This window comes from Hirundo rustica, chromosome 7 (genome assembly GCF_015227805.2).
Source record: "Hirundo rustica isolate bHirRus1 chromosome 7, bHirRus1.pri.v3, whole genome shotgun sequence".
Taxonomy (NCBI): Eukaryota; Metazoa; Chordata; class Aves; order Passeriformes; family Hirundinidae; genus Hirundo; species Hirundo rustica.
Window position 1 is genome coordinate 22,953,258 of NC_053456.1, and position 16,089 is coordinate 22,969,346.

At 41.2% G+C, this 16,089-nt stretch overlaps 1 protein-coding gene across 1 annotated transcript in view; it reads right to left on the reverse strand.

The window, feature by feature from the left end:
• The window catches only part of TTN (titin), a 242,806-nt gene that overhangs the window by 179,815 nt on the left and 46,902 nt on the right, over positions 1–16,089 (reverse strand). Inside the window, 17 exon segments of the mRNA XM_040069199.1 lie at positions 84–362; positions 501–779; positions 901–1,182; positions 1,349–1,627; positions 1,727–2,014; positions 2,133–2,411; positions 2,506–2,784; positions 2,895–3,173; positions 3,281–3,562; positions 3,663–3,941; positions 4,045–4,332; positions 4,457–4,735; positions 4,832–5,110; positions 5,480–5,758; positions 5,878–6,159; positions 6,629–7,192; positions 8,243–8,521. Of these exon segments, the coding sequence (XP_039925133.1) occupies positions 84–362; positions 501–779; positions 901–1,182; positions 1,349–1,627; positions 1,727–2,014; positions 2,133–2,411; positions 2,506–2,784; positions 2,895–3,173; positions 3,281–3,562; positions 3,663–3,941; positions 4,045–4,332; positions 4,457–4,735; positions 4,832–5,110; positions 5,480–5,758; positions 5,878–6,159; positions 6,629–7,192; positions 8,243–8,521 (5,055 nt within the window).

A 16,089-nucleotide genomic window follows, 5' to 3' on the forward strand; every position in this document is an offset into this window, starting at 1 on the left:
AGAGTATAAAAATGACAGCAGTTAGCTACATAGATAGGGAACTGACTTTCCAAGTACTCATCAAGGTTACACCTTATACACACCTTGTACAAAAAGCAAAGCAAAGCACTTCTCCATGCCAGATTCATTCTTTGCCTGACAGGTATATCTCCCTCTGTGGCTGAGGTCAACATTAGTAAGCTTCAGTGTGGCCACCCTGTTCTCAAAGGTAATGTGGTGGTGCTCATCATCTTCTAGTATTTTCTCATCTTTTATCCATGACACAGATAAGGGCTGAGCACCTGCTATGACGCACTGAAAGAACGCATCACCTTTCAAAATGCTAGTGACATTCTCCAGCTTCTTGACGAAGGATGGTGGTTCTGTTGTGTGGGTTTTGTTGTTCGGAAGAGGAGTTGTGGAAAGGGAAGAGGAGAAAGAGAGATCATATAAAGTAATCCCGGTTGCTACACTTTAGCTGGGGCATAAAATGTTTGAGGTGTGCTTCCTAGAGGACTGACCTTTTAAGCTGAGTCTTGTGCTGCAAGAACAGCTCCCCCCTTCATTTGATATAATACACTGATATTCACCAACATCCGAGATGTCACAGTTAGTCACATTAAGAGTAAAGACTGATTCTTTGGTGGAGATGGCGTATTTCTTGCTGCTGAACATCTCCCTATTGTTCTTCAGCCACTTCACCTCAAATGGAGGGGTACCAGTCACCTCACACTCTAGTGTGGCCTCTGAACCCTTCACTACCTCGGTGGGACGCAACTCCCGAACAAAGGTTGGAGGCTCTATAAAGAAGAATGAGGGGAAAGTAGATAGTAAACTTAAATAGTTTTGAGGGGAGAAGAAGTATCTCCTACTTCCTCACCCCATATATGTGACAGAGATGACAAGATGCTCAAAACCAACCTTTCACTTTCAGCTCGACGCTGCAGCTCTCACTACCTGCATCATTGTGGGCTTCGCAAACATAAATCCCGCTATCTGCCACTCTAGCTTGAGTGACTCTCAAAGTGGCTAAACCATCTATGAAGGAGATGCTGTACTTAGCTTGATCAGTCACTTCATTCCCATCCAGGTACCATGTAATGTGGATCTCTGGTGTGCCTACTACCTGGCACTCAAAAGTGGTGGACTGTCCTTCACGCAAAGCTACTACAGAAGTTGGCATCTGAATAAATCTGGGGGGCTCTAGAAGATGGACAGAGAAATTGAGGCTTTATAATATTCAAGGTAGAAATAAAAAACCCCACAGAATTTAAAGAAAAGAAAGGGCTAAAAAAGCTTCCTCCCCCTCCCACCAAAACTGTACAGAAAAATCAGAACCAAAAAAAAATTAGAAGATTGGGTTGCACACCTTTTACAAACAGAGTTGCTTTGCAGGTTGCAGTGCCCACATCATTGCTTATCTGACAAGTGTAGTTCCCAGAATCAGATGTCCTAGCTGAGAAGAGCTCCAGAACACTAGAAGTGTCATCCTTCCAGACAGATCGACTGGCTCCAGACAGGAGCTCCTGGCTGTCTTTAAACCACTTTATCTGCAGAGGAGTAGACCCTTTCACCAGTGCTTTGAACTGAACCCTAGCATTGGGCACAACCTCTTGAGACTGGGGTTTTTCCACAAAATATGGTGGTTCTATAAAATGCAAAAAGGAAGAAAGGGGATTACTCTGAGATGGGGAAATCCAAAATTATGAATGAGAGATCTAACACAAGACAAAGAAGGAACTCAAACCTTTGACTGTTAAGAACCCACTGCATTGGTTGCTTCCTGCTTTATTTGTTGCTTCACAAGTGTAAGAGCCACTGTCTGTGCCTTCCAGTTTATTTATTTCCAGAAATGCAGTATTATCATGGAAAGAGTATTTGTGCTTTTCACTTGCTGTTATTTCTTGGCCATCCTTGTACCACTGGATACTTATGGGATGTGAACCAGACACTATGCACTCCAGGTGGACAAAAGACCCCTTAATGCTGTCCATTTTCTTGAGTTTTTTGGTGAATTTAGGTGGTATAATGAGATCTATCCAAGACAGAGTAAAAAGACAAAATATGAAATTCAGCCGTGGTTGTGGCAGATGTCAACTCACGAGAAAAGATTTTGTATCTAAAAGCAATAATAAGAGAGAGCCCATACCCACCTAGGACATTAATGCTGGCAGAACAGCTACTGCTCCCAACGTCATTTTGAACTTCAAAAATGTATTCTCCACTATCTTTCTTATCTGCATAAAGCACCTTTAAGACTGAGACAGTATCCGTAACACTGATCTTATATTTTGGGCCCAATGTCAGCTCCTTGCCATCTTTGAACCATTTGGCTGTAATGGGTTTTGTTCCTGAAAATCTACATTGCAATGTTGCTGGGTCCCCCTCAGTCACATCTATTGACACAGCCTTGTCCACAATTGTAGCAGGTTCTGTTGTAAACAACGAGACAGAGTGTTAATTGCATCTGTACAAATCACAAGGGAACCATCTCAGATCATTGCAAGTCCTGAGGGTAAGACCAACCTTTGACAGTCAGCAGAGCAGAACACCTCTGAATTCCTGCCTCATTTTTAGCCTGACAGAAATATTTCCCATCATGTTTCAGCTCAATAGATCTCACCATAAGAGTGGCAACATTGTTCACAAAGGTCATTTTGATATTGTTGTCCTCAATCACTTCATCATTGTCTTTTAACCAGGACACAGTGATGGGCAAGGAACCTTTAATAGCAGCCTGAAACACAACTGTTCCCCCTCGAAGGGAGCTAATGTTTTCTATCTTCTTCAAAAACTGCGGAGGCTCTGGCAAGAAGAGAGTGGTTATGTAAGTACAAGTCTGGTGTATAACAGTGTGGCATGGAAACCACACTGGGATAAGAGCATGCTAGTGGTGTTCTGCACCTTGCACTAACCTTTCAGCGTGACCTCTGAATGGCAGAGGCAGCTCCCAACATCATTTGTTACTCTACACTGATACTCGCCAACATCAGAAGCATCAAACCTGAAAATATGGAGGCTAATCAAAGATTTCTCAATGCTTATTCTGTGCTTCTTACTGCTCCGCACGGGTTTATCATCTTTCACCCAAAACACTTCAAAGGGAGGAGTGCCAAGCACCTCACACTCCAAAACCACATCAGAATCCTTCAGGACTTCCATGGATTGAAACTCCTTGCTAAAATAAGGTGACTCTACAGTGCAAAAAAGAAAGTGCAATTTGCATTAATCATACTTTTGAAGCTGGTACCACTGTACTGAGTTTAAAGATACAAACTGTGTGGCTGGATGTCACACACACCTTTGACTGTAACAACACTACTGCAGATATCTTTCCCAGCGTCATTTTTGGCTTCACAAATGTATTCTCCACTGTCTTCAGTATCAACCTCTGAAACGTGGAGTATTGCCAAAGATTTTGTAAAAGATATCCTGTATTTGTCACTCTCTTTCAGCTCTCTATCATCCTTGAACCATGTGATTTTAATCTCAGGAGTACCAGTGACTTCACAGGTCAGTTCAGCAAATCCACCTTTCTTTACCAGGTGAGCTGGCTCTAGCTTCTCCTTGAAAGCAGCAGGTTCTGTGGATTTAAGAAGAGTATTCAGGACAAAGAACACAGGGAAGAGTGCTGCTGTGTTAAACCAGCAGCTAGAATTTTAAATACGAGTAAGAACGCAAACCTTTCACAAATAAGTTTGCACTGCATGTTACTGAACCAGCTACATTGGAGACTTTGCAGGTGTATTTCCCAGAGTCAGATGGTTTGACTGCATAAAGCTCCAAGTAACTTGCTAATGCTTCTGTCATAATGTAGCAGGCTCCTCCTGTCTGCAGTTCAGTATCACCTTTAAACCATTTCACTGTCAGTGGTGTTGTGCCTTTAAACATTCCTTTGAAATGTACAGTTGATGCAGGCAATACATCTTGAGACTCTGGTTCCACAGTGAAGCTGGGTGGCTCTGGGTTGCGTTGAAAGGAAAAAAATTGTCAAGAGTAAGAGAGGGATTGTATTTTATCATAAGATAAGCAAAATTCCAAGAAAAGTGAAGCAAATTGCCAAACCTTTTATAAACAAAGTGCTACTGCTTTCTTTGCTACCAGCAGAGTTTGTAGCTCTGCAAATGTAGACCCCAGCGTCATTTGCATCTAGATGTTTTATTTCCAAAGATGCTGAGCCTTCTGCAAAATGTACTGTGTACTTGGCGCTTGAAGTGATCTCAGTATCCTGCTTAAACCATGAGACAGTCATAGGGAGAGAGCCCGAAATTTTGCAGTCTAGGCGGCACGAGGCGCTAATGACACTGTCAATATTCTTCAGTGGTTTGGTAAAGAAGGGAGGGATAGTGCGATCTGTTGAGAGTGAAAAAAAATGACAGAAAGGAACACATGAGCAAAACAGGAGTGCTGTTCTGCTTCTGGCTCTGTTGGGCACAGAGCAGAGCAGCTGGGCTCTTTGCAAAGAGGCAGTACCAACCTAGCACAGTGAAGCTGGTAGTACAAGAGCTGATGCCCACATCATTGGATATCTCAAAGGTGTATTCACCGCTGTCCTGCATTTCAGTGGCATAAAACTTGAGCTGGGCAATGTTATTTTTGAAGCTGATCCTATATTTTTTGCTGGCAGGTAGTGGCTTTCCATCTTTGAACCATTTGGTTTTTAGCTCTGGAGTGCCTGTGACAGTGTACTCCAAAATAGCTGGTTCCCCTGCTGTAACCTGGATCATTTCAGCTTTTTCAATTATTTTGGCAGGTTCTACAACAGAATTAAATAACTGGTGTTAAGGAAAAAAGGAAATTTCTTCTCCTCTCAGATGGGAGACTGCAGGGATCACAGCACTTCTCCACTGACCTTTCACTGCTAGTTCACCAAAGCAGGACTGACTTCCTGCATCATTCTCAGCCACGCAGGTGTATTTGCCACCAGAGCTCAGCTGGACTCCAGTAATTTGCAGCGTTGCTAGACCATGATCAAATGTTACTCTCACATTGTTATCATCTTTAATAATGTCTTTGCCCTTCATCCATGTCACAGAAATAGGCTCTGACCCTTTCACTACGGCCTGTAATGTAACACTATCTCCAGCCAGAGCTGTCACATTTTCGATTTTCTTAACAAAAGATGGTGGTTCTAGTTCAAAGAAGAGAGACAAGAAATAAATACTCATTTACTATATGCATCATCATATAAAATCCGATACTTAAAGACAGTTTTGTAAGACAGTATGTGCAGTACTTGTGGCAATTCAGCACAAGAGTAGGCAGGTTGGAGAACTGCTTTCTCCAGCTGGGAGCTAATGGCACATTAATATCCATGTTCCTCAAATTCACAGGTTTGATGCCAGATAAGACTCAAGATACACACAGAATTTTAAGAGAAGAAGATATTCTTTCTCCCCAGTCTTCCCAACCTCCCACAAATCCAAAGCAAAGACATTTAATGAAATAAGAGGTTTTTGCCAATCCCTTCAGTAAGTGGAGTTTTCTTTCTCCCACTGACCTTTCAAGATGTATGTGGCACTGCACATGCACTTCCCGACTTCATTAGCTATCACACACTCGTATTCACCGACATCTGCACTATTAAATGAGGACACCTCCAAAGAAATAACAGCCTTCTGAGAGGTCAACCTGTATTTTTTACTACTGCGAATCTGCTTCTTGTCTTTGTACCAGCTAATCTCAAAGGGGCCAGTGCCCGCAACCTCACACTGAAGAATGGGGCTTGTTCCCTTCACTAGCTCTGCAGGTTCAAGTGTTCGGATGAAAGATGGAGGTTCTATAAAAGCAGTAAGAAAGAATTAGTCAACCATGCCAAAAAAAAAAAAAAAAGAAAAGAAAAAAAAAGAAGGAAGGTTTTTCTCAAGAATGTGACTAGCAGTAACAAGAAGGACAGACCTTTGACAACCACTTCGGTAGTGCAACTGTCACTTCCAACCTCGTTGACAGCTTCACATGAGTAGGTCCCAGTGTCATCAACTTTCATTTCCAAAATATCTAATACAGCCACAGAATTGACAAAAGACATCCTGTGCATGTTACTTTCATGGATTTCCTTATTGTTCTTGAACCAAGTAACTTGGATTTCAGGGGACCCTTTGATTTTGCATTGAAGGCGTGCAGAGTCTCCTGGGGTCAATAAATAAGATGGATCGACCTTCTTCACAAAGGATGGTGGTTCTGAAAATGGGAAGAAAATGGAAGAGAGGGGAAGAGATGGTAAAAAGGGAAGAAGGGGAAGAGGAAAAGGGTAGGAAAGGGAAAAAGAAAAGGGAGAAAAGAAAGAAAGCTGAAATACAAAGCTTTGAAAGATTGCTTCCCAGAGCAAGAAGAAAATACAACTTGACAAGAGATCAGCATAATCTTTGCTGAGCTGCAGCTTCTGTGGGCTTTGCTTTCCCTCTTCATCCATCTCTACCCTGCAGGCAGGACCAATTCTTGATTTCCTCTGGTGAAAGAAATATTGAAGTAACACACTGTGCCCTGTAAGGCAGCAGGAGAAAAGAATTTAGAGGGAATGGACCAAGACCATGGCAGGTCTGAGAAGAATTCACAGTGTAATTTCAGCCCAAAGAAGTCTTTTGCCTGTGAAAGAAGAAATAGGCAACTCAAGAAGATGGAAGGTAAAGGGGGCATAGAGCTATCTTACCTCTGACTGTGACGCTGGCAGAAGAGGAGCTGCTTCCTGCCTCATTTGAAGCAGTACACACATAGTGGCCTGAGTCCTTGAGCTTAGCCAGAGGAATCTCAAGTGAGGCTATTTTGTCTTCAAAGTAAATCTTATAATCTTTGCCTGGAGGGATTTTGTTTCCATCCTTTGTCCACCCTACAGTTACTTTCCTGTCTTCATCTACTTGGCATTCAAGGCGTATCTTTTTATTAACTGCTGACTGTACTGACTGCAAATCTTTAATGAAGTGGGGCTTATCTATAATGACCATTTCAGTCTGGCAAATATCAGCCCCAAACTTGTTGGAAGCTTTGCAAGTGTAAACCCCTCTGTCACTAGCGGTAAGAAGGGAAATTTCTAAAACATGTTTATTTTCCACTTTGGAGATCTTGTGGTGGTCTGACGGCAAAATCGTTGTTCCATCTTTCTGCCAGGTGATGTCGATGACTGGAGTGCCCGAAACAGTACACAGGAACTTGGCACTTTTGCCAACAAAGGTAGTAATAGGTTCAGGTCTGGTAAGAAACGTTGGCGGAAATGCCTCTGCAAAACAAAGGGGTTCAATGTTATCAAGAGATGAGGAACAGAGCCACCACATTTGCCAGGGACTGAGAGCAAGAGAGGCCAGTTTGTCACTGGACGCTCTTAAGCAAAAGAATACAGCAGTGAATGAGATAAGAGGTGCTAAAGATGATAAATTTTGGCGTTTGGTTTTGTATTTCTTCAGTTTATGTATTGTTCCAGAGCTTGAAGGCATTTTGAATCTCTGGAGCAATGTACAAACTAAAGGAAAATAAACAAAAACCAGAAATTTCCCCCCAAGACTGACATATTTGCACACTGTTCTCTCAAGACGGCCAAGTTTGCATACATTTCACTGTTCATGCACCTTTTTCTAGTCTCTAGCACCTAGCAAAGACCACATAAGGACTCCTCCCAGAAAGAGAAAAGTCAGAGTAAAAAAAGTCATCATACAAGAAACACCCAAACGATGGTGGTTTTTTTTTTCTTTGAAGAAAAAAACCCACTGTATAGCTCTCAATAGATAAAAAGGTCGCAAACTGTAACTCTTTAAACCTTCTTTTGTTTAAGAAGATCTATTTCCCCAGTCACAGAGTTCCCCTTTGGCCACAGCACAAAGATGTTCAGGTATGCAGATCTGCATAACCTACGTCGCAAGTATAGTTTCAGGATAAATTTAGGGTGCTAGGATAATCACACAGTGACTATTACACCAAGAAATCAGATTTAAAAGTGTTTCTTGTGGTCTGGAAGTTAAATTAACCTTCTTCAAGAATGTATTCACAAAGCAATCCCGGGCTGTTTCTTCCTGCTCTCTTTCCCCCTTCTTTCTTTCCCTCTGAAACATTTTCATAGTGATTCTCTTATCTCCATACAGAAAGCACTTAAAAGCAGCATTCTCAAAAGTTATTCCTTTTCTATGCTTGTGCCTGCCACAATAAGGTATGGATTATGTATTATAATGGCAACAAAGAGCCCTACCATAAACACGTGCAAGTATAGCAGTGAAAGCATTACAATACACCAAGATATTTTATGGAAAAGGAGAAATGTTTGAAAGTCTGTACTTACCAGTTACTGTTAAAACAGCTGTAGAGCTTACACTGCCATGTTGGTTGGAAGCCTTACAGCTATATTCCCCACAGTCAACAACCTGAGGTCTTGGGATCTCCAGTGTGGAGAGGTAGTTGGAGGTGCGAATGGAGTATTTGTCCCCATCATATATCTCTCGTCCGGCTTTGTACCACTGGAACTTGACATTGGGAGCCATCTCTACCTCACAGGTAAACTTGGCCACATGATTTACAGCCACTTCCAAGGGTTCAAGCCTTCTCCTCAGGATTGGTGCAACTGAAATTAGAAGCAGAGAGTAACTCAAAACCCTGCCTGCTGACATTCTGAAATTAAGCGATTGACTGACTAAAAAAAAAAAAAAACCCAAAAAGGTGATATACTTGCAATTCACATAAAGAGACTGTAAAAGAAAAGAAACATTTGTAAGAAATGAAAAAATGAAAGCAGTACTAGGCTCAGTGGACAGACAGTCTTACAGTGCATAATGACATCAGGAAACAGTGGTGATACTGGAAAAACAAAGTGAAGTAGCAATGCACAATGGCAATAAGATATGAATATATAGTAATCTATCCTGGACTTGTGAGAAATCATGTCGTGAACAAGAAATGGTGATGAATTTGTGCAATGACTCTAAGGAGTGAAAGACGGTGAAGCAATGAGAAAAATGGGAAGAGCAGGTCCACTTCTCAGGCAAAATAGGAGAGATGGTCAGGATTGAGATACAGCTTTGTCCTGACCATGCCAGTGCAATGAAACAACAAAGCTCCTGACCAAAGACTGGGGTAATGGAAGTGAGAGGCCTTCAATGTGGTAAAAGGAGACCGTCAATCCAGCGAGAGAGAGGACCCTCTGATTAGTGACATGATGGTATTAATATTTCATCTCTATCTAAAGATACACATAGTAGGGGAAGTTCATTAATAGAGCAGTGCATTAAAAAGATTATTTTATCTCTATAATCCAACCTCTTTTAACAACTGTGAGTTTTGCTACTGTTGCTCTTTTCCCACCTTGATTCAGCACCTCACAGGTGTACTCTCCTTGGTGAATCTCCCCACACACTTTGCTTATTACTACTGTGTACATGTCCTGATCTTGCAAACACTTGAATTTGTTGCCTGAAGAGACCAGTTTACCCTCAAAATACCAGTTCACCTCTCTGACATTTGTTATTACAGACACCAGCCTGACACTCTCCTCTTCCTCCACAACAGTGTCAAGCAGTTTGCTGTGTATGATGGGGTAACTTTCTTTGTCCAACTCATCCTCTTGCTTTTCAGCTCTTGTTTCTAGACCCTCTCTGCCCTCTACCTCACAATTTTCTTCCCTTTTCTCTTTTCTTCTCAGTATTTCTGTGGGTGTCTCAATAAGAACATCTGCAGAGGCTATATCAGTAGTGGCTACAGCTACATCCACATCCTTGATTTGACCATGCTCAGTCACCATGTTGATTATTTGTGCAGACAAAGGGTGTTCCAGTGGCATTTCTGCCTCCATAGTCCTCTCAGCCTGCTGGGGCTCCAGCTCAAAGATTTAATCACAGGATTTTCCTGAGAGAAATGGACTGGCAGAGAACGGCAGTGCTTTGAATTTTTCACCAGCCAGGGGACATTTATCTTCACAAAGAAAGGAATAGAAAACTTCCTTTAAGACTGTTTTCTGGTCAGCTGTCTGAATGTTGACTTCTCCCAAGGAGACTTGGATTTCTATGGGACTGCATCCTCCTGTGGTCACAACATATGTGCACAAGGTACGTGTTTTCTCCTTGGTGATGTTTATTGCCTGTACTTGTATTGTGGCCGCTTGGGTGAACATCTCTTCAACACCCTGTGCTGCCAGGCAGGTTGGTGGCAGGCCAGGCAAGTCGTCCTCTGCAGGCAGCATGTACGCTGCCTGGCTCATCTGGAGCTAAAGGAGGGTTGAAGGCTCCCTCACGGGCTCAAGACTGAGTGCCTCTTCTATTGCAGGAAGCTCACCAGCCTCCTCATAGAAAAGGGGGCTTTGGTCCTCGGCCACTGCAGAGTGCTGCAAGGCTTGGCTCTGCCTGCACACAGCAAGTTCCTCGGGCAGCACACGGAGCTGAGCAGAGCACATGGCCTCACCCAGGGCACTCACAGCCCTGCACGTGTAGAGCCCAGTGTCCTCCTCCATGCAGTGCCACACTGTCAGGGAGCCTGAGCTGTCAGGGTGGTGCTCAATGGAGTTATGCACGTCAGAGAAGAGCTGCTTGCTCCCCTTGGACCACAGCACAGTGGGGCACGGCTTCCCCACCACTGTGTACTCAAAGACTGCCGTGAAGCCGGGTGCACACGGCACGCTGTCCAGCTCCCTGGCAAAGCAAGGGAATCCTGGCTTCCTCTGGCGCACATGGAGTTGGGCGCTGCTGCTGGTCTCACCATGTACATTGCTGGCCACGCATGTATACTCACCCTCATCCTGCACACCTGCATATGGGAGGATGAGGCTGTGGTCATTGCCAAAAACCACTAACTTACAGTCCATGCATGTGGTTAGCTTTGTACTGTTGAAAAACCACTGGATTTTGGGTGTGGGGCTGCCAGTAACAGTAACAGAGAGCCTATCTCCCTGCCAGACTTCAACATCTGAGATCTGTTTGAGGAAAACAGGAGCTTTGCCTTCTTCCTCAATTTCCATATTTGCTTTGCTGAAATAAACTGGTTTTCCAGGCTCAAATTCAAGTGTTTTCTCTCTATCAGGCAACTGAAGGCTGATGCTGTACCCTTCATTTCTTCCTTCCTCAGAAGAGGCAATAAGAGACATAGTGATGTCTGTATGGAAAAAAATGGTTTCATTTTGCTATAATACTTATGAGAACACTCATAGATAGCAATACACAGTGTTAGGGCAACTATTTTTCTATAGCTGGAATAGCTGGAGGCTTTCTCAATACTATACAGCAGCTAGCAATGAACAGGAGGTCTGTGTTATCCCCTTGCTGTCACACCTGCCAAAATGAGTAAGACATGCTGTGTTGTCAGGTTGCTTAAGAATTTCCTATCTTGATCAAGGATGGGTGTGTCTTTAAACCTGACATCACAGTATGGGTTAGGCATATCCCTCCAGGGTACACTGTGCAAGTAACAATCAAGCAACATTGATGCATTTCACAGATATAATTAAAGTGGGATGTGTCATACATATTTGTATGTACATCTATGCAAACAAGTACACCAGAAGAGTGCTAAGACCCTGATTTAATTCAAAACACCAACAAAAAAAGCAAAATGTCACAATTAGGATTGAATCACGCGCCCCCCCCCCCCCCCCCGCCCCCCCCAAACCAACCAACAAACCCACAATCTTTTCAGCTCACTAACTTTTCTTCTGATGCATAGTTCATCTTTTTATACTCTATCTTTTGTCTAACACAACAAATGACTACCTCTACCTTACCCGCTTTATCCTGGTTTTGTCATTAGACCCTTAAATTTACAGCATCATTCTTACACCATCACAAGTTTAAACCCTTGATTAAATATAATCAATTTAAATTTCTGCTTTTGAAATCCTCCCTGTCAAGATGTGGCATATTAAAACTCCCACAACATCAGAAAAAAAAGAGAACAAACTTTTAAGATTTTTTGTTTTCTTGCCTCCGTGAAATTATAGATACACGTGTTGGACGGCTTTAGTTCCAATAATAGTTTAAAAATGAGAGGAAGCAGAGGTCAAGAACATCTCTGCAGATGTTTGACAATAGAAGCATCACTGAAATATGAAATTTCCAGGAATGGAACAATTAATGAAAAGTGTGATGCAGGGAAAACCTTTGGAAATCAAATACTGTTGTCCTCACTGAGTCAAGTTTGCTCAGTCAAGACCCAGAGTATTTGATGCTGGAAAGATATGAGACTTTAGAAAAAAAAAAGAATAAAAGTGTGAGCGGATTAATGTCTCTAGGCACTGTAATGGTGAACCTTAATAAGCTTCTCAATTACAGTGTCTTCAATTTTAAAACTTATTGAGAGATAAGAATTTTTGCTGTACTCCAACAACAAATATAAAACAGAACAGACTCTTTCACCCAATTCTTTCTCATTGGTTTTAGTAAGTATTAGTCTTGACACAAATGTCATCATATAAATGACATAGCACAGTTCATGCAATGATTAACTGCAGAGAAGAAAGGCTTAATTAAAAAAAAAAAAAAAAAGCAGAGTGAAACCCATGTTAACATGTTAACACAGGAGAATGCTTTATACACAGGAGCATGGCAAAAATTAATGCACTTTCATGTGCTCCTGTTATGAGAGAAAAACTATACAGATACTTCTTCATATTTTAGATATGTTTGTAAAATGAATAAAGTACAAAAAGGAAGGACTTAAATAATTTCATATTTATTTCACAAATTAACCATACATGTTAACATTCAATACACATTGATGACAAATAGACATATTTAATTTTTTTTTAAGATACTTGTTTTGTAGAAATGAAGACATTAAATCTGAAAATAAGATTGTGAGCTTTTTGATTCCTATGAAAACACATTTTGAAAAGAGATAGTCAAGTTATACCAGTTGTCCCAGACTAAGTTGATTCAAACATAGGATTACTCCAGATTTAATAATTGTAGCTTAGGTGAACCAGGTGCTCCTGGCTAATGTATGAAACTTAAATCAAGACATATAAATTTACATAAACCACAAACACCACTACATGGGTAGAGATAAAGATGCTTGGCCATATATTTCAGATGTGAATATGAACTTGGACCTGTGTGGCTTATGGCTCCAAAACCAAGTTCTGGGCCTTTCTGCTAAAAATATTCAGATTTACATGCAAAATAAACACACTTCACAATTGTGCAAGACCTAATCAAAGGGCCTCTGACCTCTTTGACTTTGAAACTAAAAGACCCCTCACGTCACAGCTGACATAGATCAGCCTATTCATGCCACCTCCCTAAGGACCTCTGCTGTCTAATGAATTAGTTAGTGCTACACATGTACACGAGGAATGGATTAAGGACACATCATGGAGCAATTCTTTTCCAGCACGACGTTGGGTCAGACAGTCATGCTTTTCTTTTCTACCACTATTACCTGTCAGAAAGCACAATTAGCTCTGCCTTTTAACATACAAATTGTAAGTATTTATCAAGGGGTTAGGACTGAGAAGACACTGAAGTGACGCATTTGCATTAGCCTAAACACTTCGGTCATTTTGCCCAGGTACTGGGTCATTAGAACTTGCCACTTCTGGCTTTAAATTTATATCAGGCAACACGTTGGGTAAGGTGAATCTTTTGATCAAAAATTTCTGTCCCAGGTGAGTGATGGTATAGCCTTAGAAGATAACAGATTTTTTGAGACATGGTAGTCTCACTGTGAGGACACATCAAACTCAGAAATAAGAAATTGTATGAACATAACTGAACATACTATAGGAATAATTTTTATACTTAAATACACCACTCTGCTTAAAGCTGTTTGCAAGGCAACTGACAGCAATTTGTAAATAATTGGAAGAATCTCATTACCAGGTAAACAAAGTAAAACTAATTTTTGCTTAGGGATCTTGAACTCAAGATCTTGCCTTGGCATACAGGTGACTGGAAAGCTGGTATATGCATTAAACAGTAATTTTGTTTCTGAGAAACATTAATTAATATCTTTCCTCCATTTAGAATATTTTTCTTAATCAATTTATCATTATTTATGTAAGATGGATTTAATTCTGATTTAATTATGTCAGCTACTGCTGATTCCCCCTAAATATTAGCATTACTTTAAAAATGAAAATATATATTCACATTGAGAACATTAATGTAAAAATCTCCTGCACTGAGAAAATGCCACATATAACAACTGAATATATTCCCCTTACTTCTGGTCATCTTGATACATAGCACACTTAAATGTTCTTAATAATAAAAAAAAAAAGAGAGAAAGAAAAAAAGAATATGTAGAAACATAGTTCTAACGTGAAACAAGAATACTGCATAAAAAAATCTCACTTTTTTACTACTATGCAATTTTTATGAATGACATTGGAATACAGGGACAACCAAAATTATTTTCATGAATTTACAGTAAAATAATTTGTTATTATCACGCTCCCTTTCTCCTTTCCCTTTAACTCCTAAAAATACAGTACAAAATATGCTTTCATATTTATTACTTGGTAATAGAGAAGAAAATCCTGTCCAGTCTCTACTAATGCAAAATATTAATTTTTTTCCCATTGTTCTGCTTTTCTTTGCAATAGCATAATTTCATTGACTTAAAAAAGGCATTTAATTCCATGAGTCAGTAGAAAGAGGCCCATAAATGTAAGAATTTTGCAGTTTTAGAAACAGTAAACAGGATTTGAATCATGTTCTGGTACAACATTGTGAGAAGGGGGAATACCAGTTTAAGGAGTTCTTTAACAGAACTATTCCCAAACTAAACAGCAAGCATAAGTTAGAGTTACATACCTCTAGGTTACAAGAAAATGGTGATGTCTACATTTTCAGGTGATTTCTGGTCTACAATAGTGATTGCACTGTTACAGACACACAGGTATATGTACATTATACAAAAGAATTAGTCCTACACAAATGAGTGTCAATTAAAATATCTTTACAAGAATGAACAAGGAGTATAGAAGGAGCCTGAAATATCCTTCAGTGCATAAAGTGTGCACAAAATCTATCCATGGATTAAATATCACTTAAATTCCCCAAAGAAGGCAAATCTAAGTGAAACACAAATATGCCCACAGAGTGGTTTTCATCCTTAAAGAGATGAAAACAATGCCCCTAAGTTTAGCACTGCATTTTTACCTGCAGTGAACAGCATCATAAAAACACTTGTTATTTCAAGACAGGCTCTGAAATAAATTATGGAAATTTAATATAATGTTAACACAGCACAAGTCTCAGCACTTCCTGCCCTGTTAGTGGCTATACATTTGTACTGCCCACTGTCACTTTGCATCAGGTTTTCTATGGTAAGACTGTGCAAGCCATTCGGCTCTTCCTGTGCACAGTACCTATCCCCTTCCAACAGCACCCCATCCTTGTACCACCGGACACTTGGACGGGGGGAACCAGTCACGAGACACTGGAAGCATGCTGAGGCACCTACAAATGTACTGTAGTCAGAAATGAGCCTCACAAATCTGGGAGGAACTTCTGTGACCTGGAACTCGAAGCTGCAGCTCTCTGAGTCCTCTGCCCTAAACTCAACCCGTTCCTCTTCGGATGGCTCTGCAAACACATCAAAGCTAATGTTGACACGCTTCTCCCCTTCCACTTCCTGCTCTTCTTGAGTCACTGCAAGCAGCTGGATTGCTTTTTCTGAGTCATCTCTGTGTGGCTCAAACTCAAATTCCAGCTCTATTTCTGACTGGTCACCTGGGCTCACAGTCTTACTCAAAAGCAAGTCACACTTCTGGGACCTGTGTGGTTCACAGCCTGTGACTGTCTTACTGCTCATAGCATTTGCTTCCTGCTGAGCCATGACCACAAGGGAGCCTTTGCATGTTGCTTCTCCCAGCCTATTCATCGCCTGACACTGATACAAGCCACTGTCAGAAGGTCCTACAGTTTGGACCTTCAGACTGTGAAGTCCCTCCTTCTGACTCACAGCATACTTCCCTGTGCCAGGTGTCACACACGTGTCACCTCTGAACCACTGAACTAGTGGGACAGGAGTACCTGTTACAACACACTCAAAAACTGCATCCAAGCCTTCTGCCACCTTGATATCTGTAATGGGCACAGCGAAGCGCGGAGGCATTTCAGTTACCTGGAAATCAATTTTTACATCCTCATTCTCCCCTGCTGCCAAGCTTGCAGCTTGTTCTAACAAGGCAAGTGGAAGTACATC